Source organism: Sander vitreus, chromosome 14 (genome assembly GCF_031162955.1).
Source record: "Sander vitreus isolate 19-12246 chromosome 14, sanVit1, whole genome shotgun sequence".
Lineage (NCBI taxonomy): Eukaryota > Metazoa > Chordata > Actinopteri > Perciformes > Percidae > Sander > Sander vitreus.
In genome coordinates, this window is record NC_135868.1 from 30,512,309 (window position 1) to 30,529,442 (window position 17,134).

Consider the following 17,134-nt stretch of genomic DNA (forward strand, 5'->3'; position numbering starts at 1 on the left):
TTCAAGTTACTTTAAGACAGGAATTGACAATCTTATGTCATATAACACTGTATTGTCCCAAAGTCCCTCTGCCTGTGCAGTTGTCCTTCAAGTGCAAAATAACCCTTTTCTTTCCTTCTTCTGGGTCCCGGGATACAATAGTACACATGGAAACGATAAACCTGCATAACTTTATCAAATGTTTCTTGAGATGTTACTCCTCTGTCTCTGTTTGTCCAGAGGTCAAATTGTCCTTGCTGACCTCGGGCTGATGTGTGACAGATGTGTGCTTGTTGTTGAGGAGATGTCGTTAGTTGGGTCTAAGGGGTCTGTCTGCTGCTGGTTTCTATGTGGTAGCTTTGCGGGGTCTCTGCAGGTTGGATGACTGTTGCAGGTGTCCATCGTCCATCCTCCTGCTGGAAGTGGATGGGTGCTCCAGCGTGCAGTGTTGACAGAGGTCTAGCAGACTTGTAGTGCTGCTTTTTGGGGCGCTGGCATACCTCTCTCCTTGCTCGCACTGTGTTCAGAGGGGTTACCTGAGGTCACAGTTGTGCTGTTGTGGGTAAGATAGAGCACAGTCTGCGGCTCATGAGGATTGCTGAGGTAATCACATATGATGATGCAGTTCTCGGAGTTGCAGGAGAAGAGATCTGTTACCATTTTGCCATGGGTTTTTCTGGAATTGCTTTTGAGAGCATGGGCTCCTTTGTGTTGGCATTGCGGTGTTTGGCAAATGTCACATTTCATTACCGCTTCCTCTTTTTGTTGTCCCATGCCTGGCCAAAACATTACGTCCCTGGCCCTGTGTTTTCTGTTCTCCACCCCAAAGTGGCCTGTGTGTATGCATTCTAGCATGTCTGTTCTGAGCTTCTGCGGAATGATTATTTTTCTACCTTTTTCAAATCTACGTCTAGGGTTATGTATCCAGTTCTTTTTAACTGTCCTCCCCAGAGAAACACTCCCAGAAGTTGTTTGTTCAGACAGCAATTACAACCTATATTTACATTTACGACCTTTTTTTATAACCTATATTGTCACGTTTGGGAGGGCTTTTTTTAATTCCAACCATTCCTGGTCAATCTTACATCTGCTGGATTCAGGTCATTTTCTAGAATTATGTATTACTGATAGATTCAATGTAACAATTTGCAAAAACAATTCTCTGTGGTTATCAAGGCAATCCTCACCAGTAATGGTAAATATGGTAAAGGAGATGCTGCCTTATGATAGTCCCACAGATGTCTTAACTTTGTATTGGTGAATGCCATCAAACCATTCCAACTCTTGAGAGGTACCTGAAATAGTTTTCCTTTGCCATTAAAAAGATATGGGATATCTCACCAAAAACTAAAGAGACTCCCTTAGATTATAAATATGTATCCCTGTCACAACTTGATATAAGAATTCAACATTGATTACAAATAATTGTGTGGTTTTGGAGTTAGACATTAAAACTTTAGAGCAAATATTAGTTTGTATTTATTTGAGAACTTTTTGGGAAGTCTAAAAAATTGATTTCATTCACACAAACTGAAATTTAATGATATTAAATTTGGGACTATGGAGAACAAAAAAAAAAAGTCTAAGCCTTATACAAAATCTATGCTTATGTTCCACACATGCCTCAAATCTTTTTATTGCTTGTAAATTGCTGGATCATTTGACCTTTTCAGGCCTCTAAAATGATAGAAATAAAACAGAACAAAAAACACTCGTATGCAACCGAGAAGTCCCAAGTAGACAGATGGGGGTCAGTAACGTTGGGAATCATTTAAGAACTTCATCTCATCCTAACATTAAAGGCATCACCTATCCATGTCCACCGGTAAAGGATTAAAGTTTCTTTACTTTGCCATTACAGGGCCAATTTAATTATTCACTCTGATACATAACATTTCAACTCACTCCATTTTAGCTGTGGTCAACATTTTACACAAGGGCATTTAAAATGCATACAATTCACACAATTTGGGAAATCATTTCCATTTTAATTAAAACCTATTTTACTTGCTTTGGATAATGTCATACAAATGCTCTCAAGTAGAAGTTAACAATGTCAGCAGTCAACTGAAGAGTTCTGACAGGTGGAAGATACAGAGGAACAAAATACTCAAAAGTACTACATCTTTTAAATACAAAACAATGACAAATGGATACTTGGCTTAAAAGATCTGCTTACATTCTTTTAACAAATAATTTAGAAAAGGTTTGCATTGCTAATGTTTCCAAGTTAAGCCAATGAATTAATCGACAAAGGTCTGAGCACCCTAAGGTTAATCACATTTAAAATAAAAGTAAAAAAGAAAACAGGTTATTTTAAGATTGTTTTCAACAAAAGGTTAAACACATCACCTGGATCATTGACCATTACAGACAGACGTGGTTTTCAGGGGATATTTAAAAATAACAAGGTCATTTAAAAAAAAAGCAGACGTCTATAGACAGCAGGGTTTGTTAATGTCTAAAAAGGTCCCTTCACACAGTTATTCCAGATTTCAAAAGGGTTTGCAGGAGCAGGTTGACGCAGAATTGAGTAGTGGCCAAAGCCCATTCAAGGGAAACCTTGATGTCTTGCTGTTCCAAAGCCAAGAGTCCTGGATTGTCACCACTCTCATCTAGATTACAAACTCAAGTTATCAGCCCATGAATCTGGTGGAAAACTACACTGTGTGAGTTCAGCTGTACAGTTCTGCAGTGACTCTACATGTGTCTGCTTCAGAGTCCTGCAGTGTCACTCCATATTGTCTGGGTCTGCCTGGGCCATGTAGGCATCCAGCTCAGCATCCAGGTGACCTTTGGTCTTTGACATGTAGGCGTCCAGCTGGTTGTCCAGTTGTTCACGGGTCACAGCTTGTCGGCCAACACCTCGGCCCCGCCCGCGGCCACGACCACCTCTACCAGCAAAACCACCACGCCCACGCAGTCCACCACGGCCTGCCCACAAACACAGCAATAGTGACCACTAAGAAGGGTTAACAATTCAACTCAATGTCTATTTAAGATAATTCAGTTAGATGAAAAGTACAATCCTTTTCCCCACTTAAATAGAAAAGTAAAACATTGTCACCCCCTGACCTCTGGCTATTCCTCCTCGTGCTGCTCCTCGGGATGGAGCTCCTCCTCTGCCAGGAGCTCCTCCACGTTGGCGGCCTCCTCTACGCATTGCCAGACGGCCAGCAGAGCCACGACCTCTCATGGGACCACCTGTAGAAGACACTCGCTTCCCTGTGCAAGACAAAGTAATATCACTCAATGCACACCCGTGACAAGTGAAAATCTACAGCCATGAAAGTGAAGCCCTGCACTTGGAATCCGAGCCATATTCTTAGTTGAGATACTGTGCAAGGTTGTGGATACACACCTCTCAGGGACAGAGCTCCCCTCATTACTCCTCCTCTGGCTCGACCTCGAAGCCCACCCCTGGTCATCCCTCGCATTCCTCCTCTGCCTCCAGCTACTCCACGCATCAGAGTCCCGACAGGCCGGCCCAGCCTGGCCTGGATGTTGCTCTTCCCCAGGCGCTGCTTCAGGCTCTGACACAAGTTATTCAAGGATGCAATTATGACAAAACGAAATCGGACAAACAAGGTGGTGGTTACGGGCACTCAATCAAGGCAACGTTAACACGACAGTGGCCCTGTGTAAAAACAAAACAACGGTAAGATGCACCTCTATAGATTCACGACTAAAACAGTCACACGAAGACAGAAATATGCATACACACTATTCAGATTTATAAAAGTCGCACGTGCGTCTGATTCCATTTTGTAAATCTCAATTGTGGAGCTGGGCACATACGCACAAGCCTCATTTCCACTACAACAGTTGGCCACAAATAATGTAATAAGGCCCTTAAACATTGATTGCATATAGATAATTGTGCCTCCCTCCAGCCACTCAATAGTCTGTCTGCTATGCAATAATAGTCAATGACCATATCAAACCGCGTTTACGCCTGGTGGGAAGTCTGCGCACAGTCTCCCTCAGTTTGTGGGAAAAGCCACAGGGTTTTTGTGCAAAAAAACTGCTGCTCAGCTGGACGGATCCATTTACTGCCACTACATAACACGTTAGGGCTATTGGAACGAATACCGAAATCAAATATTTGAATAGTAAAAAAATAAATAAAATCAATACTATTTGAATCCTGAAATTACTATTTGAATGTGACCTTTTAATGAATATGTTGGCTAACATTAGCTAATCTCCCTCTTCTCGCCTTGGCCTACCCGCATGTGTCACTCACGTCACGTCTTATGAACAATAAGTTAGCGGGAGTGAGAAACAAGGCATTGTGAGGTCTAAGCTAACGTTACGTACCGAGTAACGCTAGTACAACATTATGGAGCTGACGTTACGTACTGAGTAACGTTAGTACAGGGGGGAGTAACATGCTGCAGCTGGAATTTGGAAGAAGGATGGGAAATAGTTGACTTTAAAATTGACATCCATCGAGCCAAAGTGCTTATGTTAACATGAGTCGTTCTTGTTTCCTAACTGCGTCACGAGTTAGAGGAGCTTCATGGAGACAGCTAAAGTTTATGTGTAGCTGCCCTACAGCTGTCAGAGTTAGAAGGTAATATATGACGTCAAAGCTAAGAGCTGGATTCTCAGTAACGTGACAATCTGCAAGAAACAGGTTGCTTATAAATCACTAAAATAGTAGGGACAGCACCGTTTGGCTTAGTTATTAATGTTGTTAGCATCGTTTGTTACTTAGTTTATGACAAATGGTTTCGGCTGTGCTTTCTGACATGATGTCATTGTGCTAACCGAGCACCGTTAGCCTTTACAACAGAACCACTTCACTACACTTGTTAGATAATGTTTCATTACACAGTTCTCTGCTGATTTGTGTTTGTCGCTGTGTGCTCGTGGTGGAAAATAATGTAAACAAAGCGGCGTGCAAGAAATGCAGTTCGCCATGACGTAGATCCCCTTCAAGGCCAGGCTGATGTTAGAAGTCCCTCTAGTGGACAGAAGTGTAACAACAACCACATGCTTATAGAGGCATTGGCAATGCATAAGCCTGAGTAGTGTAGTACATATTAATAACAGGCTGCATTTGAGCATTAAATATTCTAATATTTGATATATTTTGAATGGTATTATAGAGAGACTGACCGCTCTAATACATTTATACTCAGAGCATGAGTGTTCCTAACACAGTTAATCACTTGTGTTAATTTAGTTGGAAGCATGTGTAGTATGATCCTGCTGTCTGACACTCAGCTCCATGTTTACTGTCTGTATACATTTTATTAATTCAGGTCTTTTAGTGAGAAAATGCAAAGAACATTTGTTAGGAATTGTATTGATAGCAAGCCTTCAACCATCTGAATGACCTTACAGGGCTTGAAAAGCTATTGAATAGGCGTCCCCAGCCCCAACTCTACTACAGACAGGTGAAGGATCTATCAGATTTGTCATATGGGATGGTTGTGGGACGGTAGGCGAGTAACTAAAGCGTTATACGGGCCGTCCACAGGACAACGGAATGTTTTGAAAAGGGTTTCCTTTGCATTAAACTATCTTGCAAGTTATAGCCTAGGGATAGATGCTAATATTTTAAGCACTGGCCCCATCTAAGCCCCTACATTTGGTGGCCAAGTACATTTTTGGTGGTCCAAATGTAAACTTATTAAACCCATACAGAAGAGGCAATTTAATGCAACATAACACAGCCTTCATTAACTGTGACACTTCAATAAATTCAGACATTAACACAATGAAAATATATATTTATTCAAATCGAAAGCTTAAGTGTTTTGTAAATATATATTTGGAAAGTCTTTGATAAGTCTCATTTAAAAACAGACTGATCAAAATAAAATGCAAAGACGGTTTCTTCCCTGTTTGAAATTATACAGCTGCAAAACTTACCTAACCTATATTAAATAAAACCAGGCCAATCTCTGACAAACTATATAAGCGGAAGTGTCTCATCCAATATCGTTAAATGTAAATATATTGATTTGATAACTCGATATATATATATTTTATAATGGGAAATGAATGTGTTTACATTAAACGAACATTGACTATCAATCAGATTGAATTGTATCTCATCATATTGCACCCAATCGTTTCAACATTGAATCAAACTGAATCGTTTCATATTAAGATGTATTGTCCCTGAACCGTATGGAAGCCCATGTATCTAGATGCTTCTTGGATCGTCTTATAAAGGGAGATTTGCACACCCCTACCGCCCAGCCCTAACTGAAACATCAGGACTTTTAGACAAACCTAACCGTGGCGTTCCTGATAGTGCCATTGAGCTAAAAGACACTAGTACCAAATATTTTATTTAATAATTAGGTGTCGCAAAAGATATTCATGCTGTACCAAATAGTGTAATAGTTTGCAAAAGGTATCTTTATCCAACCAAATTCTCAGCTCACCACTGGCCGCCCAGCTCTCTAAATATTGGCATCGGCCACGTCCGTCCGACCGTTAGTAAAAACCAAAACATAAAAGACTGCAAGAGTTGGATAATGACACTGATTCATCCCTCTCTCAATGGAAGACATTTCATTGAGAAATATTGAGTCATGCAGGTGGAAGTAGCTACAATTAGAACTACTACTTCAGATTCATTTGGTCTAAAATTTCAATCAGGTTATGTAATTAAATTGAACCAAATTCCCATCACTAATCTTAGCATTACTGAGAAGACTTGTCTCACATATGTAACAGACACCTCTCTTCCATTAACTCTTACACACATAGTATTGGTGCAGGTCAGTCTACAGTTTACAACATAGCTCTACATGGTAAAAAGCTCCACTGACACTTATGGCGTTTTTCCACTACATGGTACCTGCTCGACTCGCCTTTTTTGGTTTTCCATTATGAAAAAAAGTACCTGCTAACAGGTACTTTTAGTATCAACTCCGTTGAGGTTCCAAGCGAGCTGAGGTGATACCAAAAGGCAACGTGAAAACCTGCAGACTCCCAATTGGTCGGAGAGAATTGTCACTAATCACTGCATCATCATTGCTAGCGACAGACGGGGGTGTTCTGAACAAACCCACCATTTTTAAATAGTTTAGCCAGCGGTGGTGTTTTTTTGCTGCCTCCAGCTTCTTTTGAAACTAAATGTGTCTTCTGGCAAACAGCCACATGCTGAGAATCAGAAACACACACCTTCCACGTTCTGTGTGTGTGTGTGTGTGTGTGTGGCTATGATGACTAGCCACGCTCAGCTCAGGCATGAGGCGGTACTAAATCTGCAATACAAAATGGAGGACGGGGCCCCGCAGCCGAGTCGAGCTGGTACTAGCAGTGGGTAGGCGCCATTAGCTTGTCTGATCTTTGCCCTCACCTGCTTGTGACTTAGAGCAGCTTGCACTGAGGGCCGGTTTTCCATCTGCTGGGCCAGCCGGCGATTGCGGGCACTGGCCAAATGCTGCTGTTGCATGGTGGCTCGAATGCTTACCGCAGTGGGCTGCTTGTTCTTCAGCATGTTAGTGAAGCTTTAGAGGTGGGAGGGAAAAAGAGGGAAGTAAAAGAAGGGGACAGGGGATATACAGAGGAGGAGGAAGCAGGGTTCCACATCAAGTAATTTCTCATATAATGGATGAAGCGCTCTTGCTATGCAAGACTTATGTTGCAGTTTTTGGCACTCATTTTCTCTCTCAACCATATGACAATCCAGAAAGATTTATACTTGAATTCCGCATGTTTTCAAACAAGCACAAAAAGTAGGCAAACTAAGATTAAAAAACTCACAGTGCAAAGACAGACCGAAGGACAGAAGCAGAGAGAAGGTGCCAGAAGAAGAGCGCAATTTGCCACTTACAGGCCTCCAGCTGACTGGCTGGGGTGTCATCATGCTGCAGCAGCAGAGGCCCTGGACGCGAGGACTGCCAGGTCACCCAGCCACTTACAGCATGGACCGTGACTTGTGGGTAAACCACAGAGAAGGGAAGGAAAGATGGGAGAGGGAAGGGGAGCTCTTTGTCACGTCCAAGCTAGGACTGAGTACCTGGTCTTTAATAGAATTGGAGCAGCGAGGAGAAAGAATGACAGAACAAGTAGATAGAGGAGGTGCTTCACTTCCACTGGTTTGCCCCATCTTCCTGGTTTAGCTTAAGCCTTACTCTCCCCTTTATAGGCATACACTTGATGTATCCTGTGCTGTTTAAGTAACAGGGAGCGGGAGTGCCAGGGCTTTTGTAGGACAGTGGTCTGGTCCAGCATAGGCTTACCAAGGCTTACCCAGTGTGACCACTACCCTCTCCCCTTGTCTATATGTTTGCACTGCTCACACAAGATATGTGGCCCGGGCCAGGCCCTTCTGCTCCATGTTACAATCACATTTATCTCTGCAAGTGCATCAAGAAATGTTGACAAGACCAACAAAGTTGAGTGAGCAGTGCACACACTGGGGACAGTCAGAATAGCCTCCATGTCGGGTCCAGTCCCAAACTGTAGCCTTCCGTAGGGACCACTAGAACCTTCACAAGCCAAGGCTGGCCCTTGCATCGGGTGTCTTAACTGCTGACAGGGTGCGTGGCGCCTCACCGCTCATTTAGGGACACTTTGGTGGTACTTTTCAGGACAACTTTTTGGGAGGAGGCTGTGCTCATTTTGATGGACTTCGCTTGAAGGCTCCTGGAAACAAAGGGAACACAAAATAAAACAAGGTCAACTGGCAGTCATGAGAAGGTAAGTAAGCTAAATTTAGACAGCAATCACATATGTATCAGCGAGAACATTTGACTTTACATTGCATTAAATGGATCACACTGAGATACGTTTATGGTTGGTATTATTTATTCTGAGTTTAACACTAATGCGCTAACAGGATTATTATTTATCCTTCCAATCACATGCTTTTTTCTTTAACCTTCAGGCTACCACTGCCCCCTGCGAGCCAGTGTTTGGACTCAGTCAAATATTAGGGGAAGTAACATCACTCTGAAACACTATGGACAGCGTATTTTTGTAGTTTAACAAGACCAAAAGAGATAAGTTGTCTCTTAAGAAATGACAGGCTGATCAGATCATGCAAATTTCAGGAGAGTCTCCTGGCTAACCTTAAATAAAATTATTTTAAGCTTTACAGCTTAAAAGGGTAACTACAATTTTTTCAACCTGGACCCTATTGTCCCATGTTCTTGTGTCTAAGTGACTGATGGGAACAACAATCTTTGACATTGGTCCAGTATTAAGAGAGATCACTGCAGCCGGCAGCAGAGAAAAAGCTACAATGTAAGTTAATAGGACAATTGTCCAGCTTGTATGTACCTTCACAAGAGTGCGCGTTTTGCCACTGGCAGACTCAGATTAATATTCTAAGTGTCCGACAACATTATGGAAAGGATCCTACAGAGAGACCTTTAAAACCTCTTTCTTTCTCAAGCTGGACAATTGTCCTATTAACTTACATTGTAGCTTGTTTCTCCACTGCCGACTGCAGCGATCTCTCTTAATACTGGACCAATGTCAAAGATTGCTGTTCCCATCAGTCACTTAGACACAAGAACATGGGACAATAGGGTCCAGGTTGAAAAAAAACTGTTGTTACCCTTTCACCTAATTCTAAACCATGCATTATTTGTAATTGGGCCACACGTGATTAATTTGAATGTGTCAGATACATTTAAATCAATATTACACATGTTCTGCTGCTTATCTAATTTTCAAGTAGCTTGACACTCAAAGCCGTTTCGCGTCATCAGACAACAAAGGCTGATTCAGATCTTGAAGGGTTAGTTATTTATATCTTTAGATAGTTGCAAATGTTGGAAGCAAAACTTAATTACTGAAGATTCTATAGGATTCAGATATGATAAAACACTGTCAATCTGACTGACAATTGTCAGTCAGAAATTAACTATTTTAAGTAGTCAAAAACCATTTTGAATAGTTTGGTTATTTCTCTATGCTGGTGATTTAAACACTGCATCCTATTCAGGAATGTTAGTACCCTTTTGGAGTAGCCAGTATACCTATATATTTACAGCCCCAATGCCAGTTTGGTTGTCTCACTCAGTTTAGGAAGGCTTACAAAACCCTTAAAAACTCCCTTCCAATTTCTATCGGACATTCTTAATCGCAATTTGATATCTTTTAATCAGACATTACATAAACCAACTCCTTCAATCAACCAAAATTATCAAATAAGTAATGTGAACCTATCACAAGATGGTGGCCTCTGAGCAATAATCATTCGTAAGGCCACTGGGGAGGTCAGGTGAAATGTTCCGAACAGCTGCCCATGTATCACGAAAAGATAAACATATGCAGCACAATATTCTCATGTGCCATCAAGTGACGGGAATATGCATTTTTGATTCCAACCTAACGAGCTCCTGTGCTCCTTCGTGTGTATATCGTCCGCTAGATGAAGCTAACGTTACTCAGCTCTGTGGTTGGAATGAATGTCTCGATGCCAGACAAGATGTCAGGAAAGTGCGACACCTTTAGCTATTTGGTAAAATAGTTTGGAGTCAAGAATACGTAGTTCCCTTTTCATATGTCCTTATTCGTGATCCCAAGAAATTGGCTTGACAAATAAAAATAAGTTAGCTGGGCGGACATAGCTAGATTTTAAATAGGTCCTACATTAGCAGCCAAATTTGTCAACTCTAAACGCAATTATTTGCGTTTTAACATTTAAGTAGCTTAATAACATTTCAGGGGCCTAAAATAATAATTTCCGGCATTTTTTTTTACTTACAGTGAATGTTGCGTCGGTCGAGAAAAGCCTTTCAGCCAGCTCGGGTTAGCTTTAGCTGGTAGTTAGCTAACGTTAGCTGGTACCGGTTGGCACGGAGTGGCCGTGTGGGGTGTCCTTGTATTCTTTTGTTTAAATAGAACCTGTAATCTGCTACCTTCCTTACTAAGCGCTGTAACAAATGAGCAAACTAGTTGGGATCGGGTCTTTATCAGAATATCTACAAAATGCTGGAGACAAGGTTTTGCTGCGTCTCCCTAAAATGGTGCTGCTAGCTCAACTGGCCGTCCACAGTAAGAAAATGGAGAGGTTCTTATGACGCCAACGTCACGAGGACGTAGCTTCCTGTCTGGCCGTGTTGCGGTAGATGCTCTTATATGCAGTCTATGGGTAGACTAGGGCTTTACTAAAATGGCGGCAGCGGCTTTAGTAGCAACTTCCTCAGGCAAAGATGCTTTAGCCGAGGGGTTGCTCGACCTCCTGAGACCAGCTATTCAGCAGCTCGACTTGCATGTACACTCAGTCAGGTAAATGCGGTTCCTTATCGAATCTGTTATTTAATTGTCGCCTACATCACACACCCTGCTGTCATCCGCCTTACAACCCCTTGGTAATACTTTAACGTTAACTGTCTCGTGACTTTCCAGAAAATGTCGACCCGGTGGTGTTTTATTATTTTATAATTCCCAATGTATTACTTTTTTAATACATATTAGTCAACTTTGCACACACGGTTGCACATGCCTTTATTGTTTGAGCACTGCTAATGTCACATTATGTGTTCATCTTGTGTTTGATGTGGGTTATCTTTGGCACTTGATAAATGTTTGTGCCAATATGATGAATAAACCTGCTCACATCGCGGTTTGTATCATCTGACCTTCCTCTGGATTAATGGGATTCTTTTTTTTCTTTGCAGAGAAAGCCAAGTAGAATTAAGAGAACATATAGACAATCTGGCCACAGGTAATTCATTTTATGTATATTGTATTTGTCTGTTAAATCCCTGACTCAGGTGTTATGTGAATTCTTAATTTAAATGCCTATACTATATAAAACATAATAAAAGCTTAAAAAAAGTATAAAGCACATTAAATAACTTGTGTTCACTAACCGTTGGTGTGGTCTTGTGTGTCATTAATGTGCATTATTTTCAGAATTATGCCGGATAAATGAACATCAGAAGGTGGCTCTGGACCTGGACCCTTATGTAAAGAAGCTGCTGAATGCAAGGCGAAGAGTAGTGCTAGTTAACAACATACTGCAGAATGCTCAGGTCAGTTAAGCTTTGCTGTGGAACTTCTTAAAGCGGCACTAATCAATATGTTCAACAATAATGTGAAAGTTGTCACTAGTAATGACAAACCCACGGAGAATTATCACAAACTCTGCAGTTCCCCTCAGCTTTACAGGTCTTTTTAGCAACTTGAACATGCTTTGGTTTTCTGGCCTTCAAACTCTGCTCTCATCACTGTGGTGAGGCAGCTGTTTTCAGAGAAACCGCTCTGATAAAGCTGCTGTACACTACCTGCTCAGCAGCAGACAGACACTGTCAAAGACTAGCTGGTGAACATAGTGGAACATTTAGTAGCTGAAGAGTCAAATGTTTTTCTCAGGAAACCAAACCAGAGCTAAAAGAGGAAGACTATCGGACTTACATTCATCAGTTGAACACAAACATCATTCCTAATGTCCGCCTGCCCCGTTTCATTGTTAATAATACAGCTTTAAATATTGTATACAGCTAGTGCTACTGCTAATACTGCCATCACTGCTAACTTTACTACTATAAGAACTACAGCTAATACTTGTAGTGTTAGTTGTAGTACTACAATTGCTGCATACTGCTACTCCTATAACAACTTTTGCTATTATTACCAATATTGTCTCGCATTGCCAGACCTTCCTCCACAGCGCAGCGTCCACACAGCATTCAGGGATGGTAGAAAAACGTGCTCTGGTTTATTGGCATTTCTTTAAAAAACCAATCACAATCATCTTGGGTGATGCTAAGACCCAGACACAATAACGGTGCCTCTGTTAAATAGCCTCAGGAAGGAACTTGTTTTGGTGGAACATGTGGACGTTCAAAAGTAGTTTTAGTCGTTCAACAGAAAACTCCGATTGGACAGATAGTCTAGCTAGCTGTCTGGATTTACCCTGCAGAGATCTGAGGAGCAGTTAACCATAGTCCTCACAAATCCACCAGAGGTTAGAACGCCAACACAAAGGAAGGGACATCTGGCTTAAAAAGAGGGACGTCTGGCGGAATTTCTTTTGACCCCGGAACAATCCTGGAAGTGAAACGTCGTCTATATAGACTATTACCAATTCAATTTCAATTTGTTTTATAGTGTCAAATCACAACAGGAGTTATCTCAGGAGACTTTACAGATAGGGTAGGTCTAGATCACACTATGATTTACAAAGAACCAACAATTTCCCACGAACAAGCATTTAGTGTGACAGTGGCGAGGAAAAACTTGCTTTTAGGGAGAAACCTGGGACAGACCCAGGCTCTTGGTAGGCGGCCATCTGGGACACAGAAACACTGATACAGATATACATGATATGATTCATAACAATTATAGCAGTTGGTATGATGCACCGTGGCACTTGATAGTAACAATAAAGATAATCGAACTATGACTAGAAATAATAGTCTAGTAGTTTTGTAATGTTTTGCACCTTAAGTAATAAAACCATCAAGTAAGAAGACATCTGTGTTGCACCGGCCATTTTTTGTTTCTTTATACCGTTTTTGTCCTGCCTTGGTTGCACCAGATTGTTGTGGTCTGCAGAAGCGCAGAGAACTTTCTCTTTTTTATCTAGAAATAATAGTATTTGTAGCAGTGCAGGGCTTCGAGCAGGACCACAGCAGCAGCTGCCAAAAACCAACCACCAGAACCACCAAGCTTACTCTTAAATGTGGGGACGGTGTATTACTGCTATTGATATTACTACTACCACTGTCGTTTCTACTACTACAAATACTCAAGTACTTCTAGTATTATATTACCATTACTACCCATAAAACCACTATACTGCTACAACTACTGCTATAACTACTAGTATCATCCCTGCAATTAACAACCAAGGCACACAAACAGTAACACAATATACAAAACAACCTCATGACCTGAATATTCTGTCCACAGGAACGTCTGAGGCGACTCAACCACAATGTGGCCAAAGAGACAGCACGAAGAAAGACTATGCTGGAGGCTTCAGGAGTGTTCCCCTCCCGCTCCCCCAGTAAACCCTGAGCCTCCTCCTCCTGCTCTGTCAACTGTCCTGACCAGGAGGGACACATCAATACTGGAAACTGTAACACAAGGACCACAAGTCTTCCTTTGACATTTAGTTAGCTGTTTGTCTAATGACATGCTGATATCCTGCACTGCTTTGTCATAATAAAAATCCTGGCTGCTATCTGTTTAATGTTAGGCAGCTGCAAAATACAACAGAATCGGCTCTACAGTACCACCAGATCATACATTGATTCTAAAAATAAGAAATACTTGTATGCATGAGCAAAATGTTTAAAAAAAAAAAAGACTGCAACTGTAATGTCACCTCATCATGCAGGAGAGATGAAGACACTTAGCCTGAGAAGTCTTGTGGACCAAAATAGCAGATCCTTGTTTTGCTGCTGGAAGCATTGCTTATTAAAATGTCAGTCAGTTATCATGCCTACTACTCTCTGGGTGTGGGAGATGGCTGTTCACAAATGTGATTTGGATAGCTCTCTATGAATTGAAAGGTAAAGGCTCTGTTACTCAGTCAGTTAGTATCCGACTTAGAACGGGTTAAACTCAACTGGCACTGGCAGGGGTTTAGAACACCTGGTTGTGGTGTCAAAATGAACACCACAACAATGGCAACATCATGTAGCACACTCATGGATGTATTAAGATAGCTTATAATACATACATGAGTGCATAGGAGTAGGCATGTCTGATGGCTAACCAACATGCACTGGGGAAAGGGGATTGTTATTTAATTGGCGTTGCTGCCTATTGGGATCTGCAATGTTTCCACTCTTGTTCCCATTCCACATTGACAATTAGTCAACACATGTAAATGCAAATACACTGAGTAATGTGTGTAGAATTATTGAGATTCTCAGCCTTGACAGCAATTTGATGACCCAATACAACATTGATGATGAATTTAGTTCCGCCTGTGTATCTCTGAGAAACCGTTTCAAAGTTTTTTCCAATCTGAAAACCTTATCTTGACAGAACATGTCTGCTTGCACTTGTGATAGATTATTAAGTAATGTTGTTATAAATATTTCAATCAAGTGTAAATCTTTTTGTAGCACATTTGCCCCTGTGTTTCCTTTCAATCTACTGCAGTATCACTATTCTGTCAGATATACAGTACAGTATTAGCTTACACTAAAACTGCAGCGGGAACTAGTCTGACAATACATATACGATAACTTGTTTCTGTGACTTCTACATTACTGGCTAACTGAGCACTCATCCTTCAGTCTCCGAGCTTGTACATTATTTAACAACGGTCGGTGTGTTTGTCAGATAATCAGTAAGCCTGTTTCTGGCATCAGAAGTAAATTGAGGAATAAGTGACACATTTAATTGTAATTACACAGTTCTATAAGTTTGACACGTGTGCCTTCAAAAGAACATAAATAGTAAAATATTCGAAATGTTTGACATTAATAAAATGAGGTGTATACATTTAAAGTACTTTAAATAGACAAAGAAAAGAATTCATTTTTTTAAACAGTAAAATATTGTTAAATCAGATTCTGAACATTTTTGTTGATAAAATGAAATAAAATACAAATTGAATAGACTTATAAGTTGTACGTTGCTCCAAATGCAACAAAGGAAATCAGAAACCAGTCAGGAGAACAGTGTTTTAATTTAGATTTGGAAATGACTAAGGTTATGGCCCAATCACCAGGAAGTTGGTTCTATCTGTGTGTAGCATCGTAGCTAATCGAGGTTCTACCAGTAGACTGCTACTTAATGATCTAAGGGAACATACATGTATTATGGCCTGCTGGACATAAAGCAGTGTTTGGCTGTGGATATACAGTAAGACCTATAATTCTTGTGTTTGAGATGTTAAAATGCTGATTTAGTTATTGCCCCCATGTGGCTGAGTCTAATTAAACTGTAACTTGGCTTTTCGTCTTTATTGCCCTGAAATTAAGCTGAGCAATAGTGTTCATTCTTTCCTCCTTGTTGCCGAATACAATGATTTCTGTCTCTTTAACTAAAGTAAATGTAATTGCATCGAGCTATTTACTTGCTAAAGCATTAATAGGGTGCGTCTAAGGGACCATAGTCATTTGGTAAGAGAGGTAAGTAAATCTGAGGGTCGTCTGCGTAGCTGTGATAAACAACGTTAATGTCATATGATCACCAATGGCAACAACATAGCCTCTGCTTTTGCGGCTATGTTTAAGGATCTGCAGCAGGTTTAAGTTAAACCCGGGCCCCAAGAAAGTGCACTCAGCCTTGCAGACAATTCTTCCAGTGGTCTTTTGCTGTATTGCAACGAAAAAAAACCTTTGGCCCAAAAGATATCAAAAGATTTTTCCATAGGTCTAAAAGAGATGTCTGTAAAACTCATGCCAGGACACCTCAAACTGCACATAAGGCCGGAATTTTTATACTTGTAAAACTTTCTTCAAGCTAAGAAAAGCGATTAAAAAACGTGACTGCAATGTCTACGGGCCGAGTGGGGCCAGCCGGAGGAACACTACTGAGCACATTCAGTGGGCCGCATCGCCGAAGCTTAGAAGATTTTTGGGTGAATGCGCCAGGCGAGCGACTCCGTTGAACCAAATAGGTGCCATTTTGGGATGCAGTATCCAGTAATTATTATACATCAATGGTTAAACCTCAGTTAAACCGGTTGTTAACCGGTTTAAGTTAAACTGGTTAAACCTTGGATAAACCGGGTCAGCTGCAGGTTTAAATTGAACCTTGGAAAAACTGGATCTGCAGCAGGTTTAATAATAATGCTTACATATTGCTTGTGCTTTTCAGTTTATGTATGATATGCATTGCTGTTTCTAAACAATGTCATTTTCTCACATTTTTGAGCTGCATAACTGTTTCTTACATAATAATTTGTCAACACGCTGATGAAGGCAAAGGCTGTTATATTTATTGCACCCCCAACATGAAGGTGTTGGACAGAATTTAAAACCTACTGATGATTTAATTGTTCAGCACCTTAGAATCAATGCTTTCCAGATGGTAGCACTAGAGGAAAGGCCATAGGACCATTCAAATAGAAAGTGAGCATGAGCAATCTGGCCAGTAACGCTTCATTTTATGGTTGCAGACCATACCTATACTTATGAATTTAAGTAATTTTGGGCTTATTTTATGGTAAAACAGATACAATTATTCAACAGTTATTTTAAGTCTGGTCAGTTGTGTTGAGTTTATCACTTGTTAAATGTTCAAAGTTTACTTAAAG

At 40.9% G+C, this 17,134-nt stretch overlaps 2 protein-coding genes across 2 annotated transcripts; one reads left to right on the forward strand and one right to left on the reverse strand.

The window, feature by feature from the left end:
* Positions 1-1,599: 1,599 nt before the first annotated feature.
* chtopa (chromatin target of PRMT1a) lies at positions 1,600-10,947 on the reverse strand. The gene is made up of 6 exons (XM_078267047.1): positions 10,670-10,947; positions 8,509-8,598; positions 7,307-7,457; positions 3,341-3,512; positions 3,055-3,204; positions 1,600-2,913 (listed from the first exon to the last, which is right to left on the reverse strand). The coding sequence occupies exons 2-6, from the start codon at positions 8,571-8,573 to the stop codon at positions 2,711-2,713; spliced, it is 741 nt and encodes a 246-aa protein (XP_078123173.1). The 5' UTR covers positions 8,574-8,598; positions 10,670-10,947; the 3' UTR covers positions 1,600-2,710.
* Positions 10,948-11,023: 76 nt separating this feature from the next.
* Positions 11,024-14,992, forward strand: snapin (SNAP associated protein). The gene is made up of 4 exons (XM_078267048.1): positions 11,024-11,193; positions 11,586-11,632; positions 11,824-11,942; positions 13,825-14,992. Exons 1-4 carry the CDS (start codon positions 11,078-11,080, stop codon positions 13,930-13,932), a joined length of 390 nt encoding a protein of 129 aa, XP_078123174.1. The 5' UTR covers positions 11,024-11,077; the 3' UTR covers positions 13,933-14,992.
* Positions 14,993-17,134: the final 2,142 nt, after the last annotated feature.

Excerpts from the sequence above, each read along its gene's own strand:
- snapin (XM_078267048.1), top strand. The coding sequence starts at position 11,078 with ATGGCGGCAGCGGCTTTAGTAGCAACTTCCTCAGGCAAAGATGCTTTA. Across the intron at positions 11,633-11,823 it reads TATAGACAATCTGGCCACAG|AATTATGCCGGATAAATGAA; the intron begins GTAATTCATTTT and ends CATTATTTTCAG. Across the intron at positions 11,943-13,824 it reads ACATACTGCAGAATGCTCAG|GAACGTCTGAGGCGACTCAA; the intron begins GTCAGTTAAGCT and ends TTCTGTCCACAG.
- chtopa (XM_078267047.1), bottom strand. The coding sequence starts at position 8,573 with ATGAGCACAGCCTCCTCCCAAAAAGTTGTCCTGAAAAGTACCACCAAA. Across the intron at positions 3,513-7,306 it reads CTGCTCTAAGTCACAAGCAG|AGCCTGAAGCAGCGCCTGGG; the intron begins GTGAGGGCAAAG and ends AACTTGTGTCAG. Across the intron at positions 3,205-3,340 it reads GGGAGCTCTGTCCCTGAGAG|GGAAGCGAGTGTCTTCTACA; the intron begins GTGTGTATCCAC and ends TGTCTTGCACAG.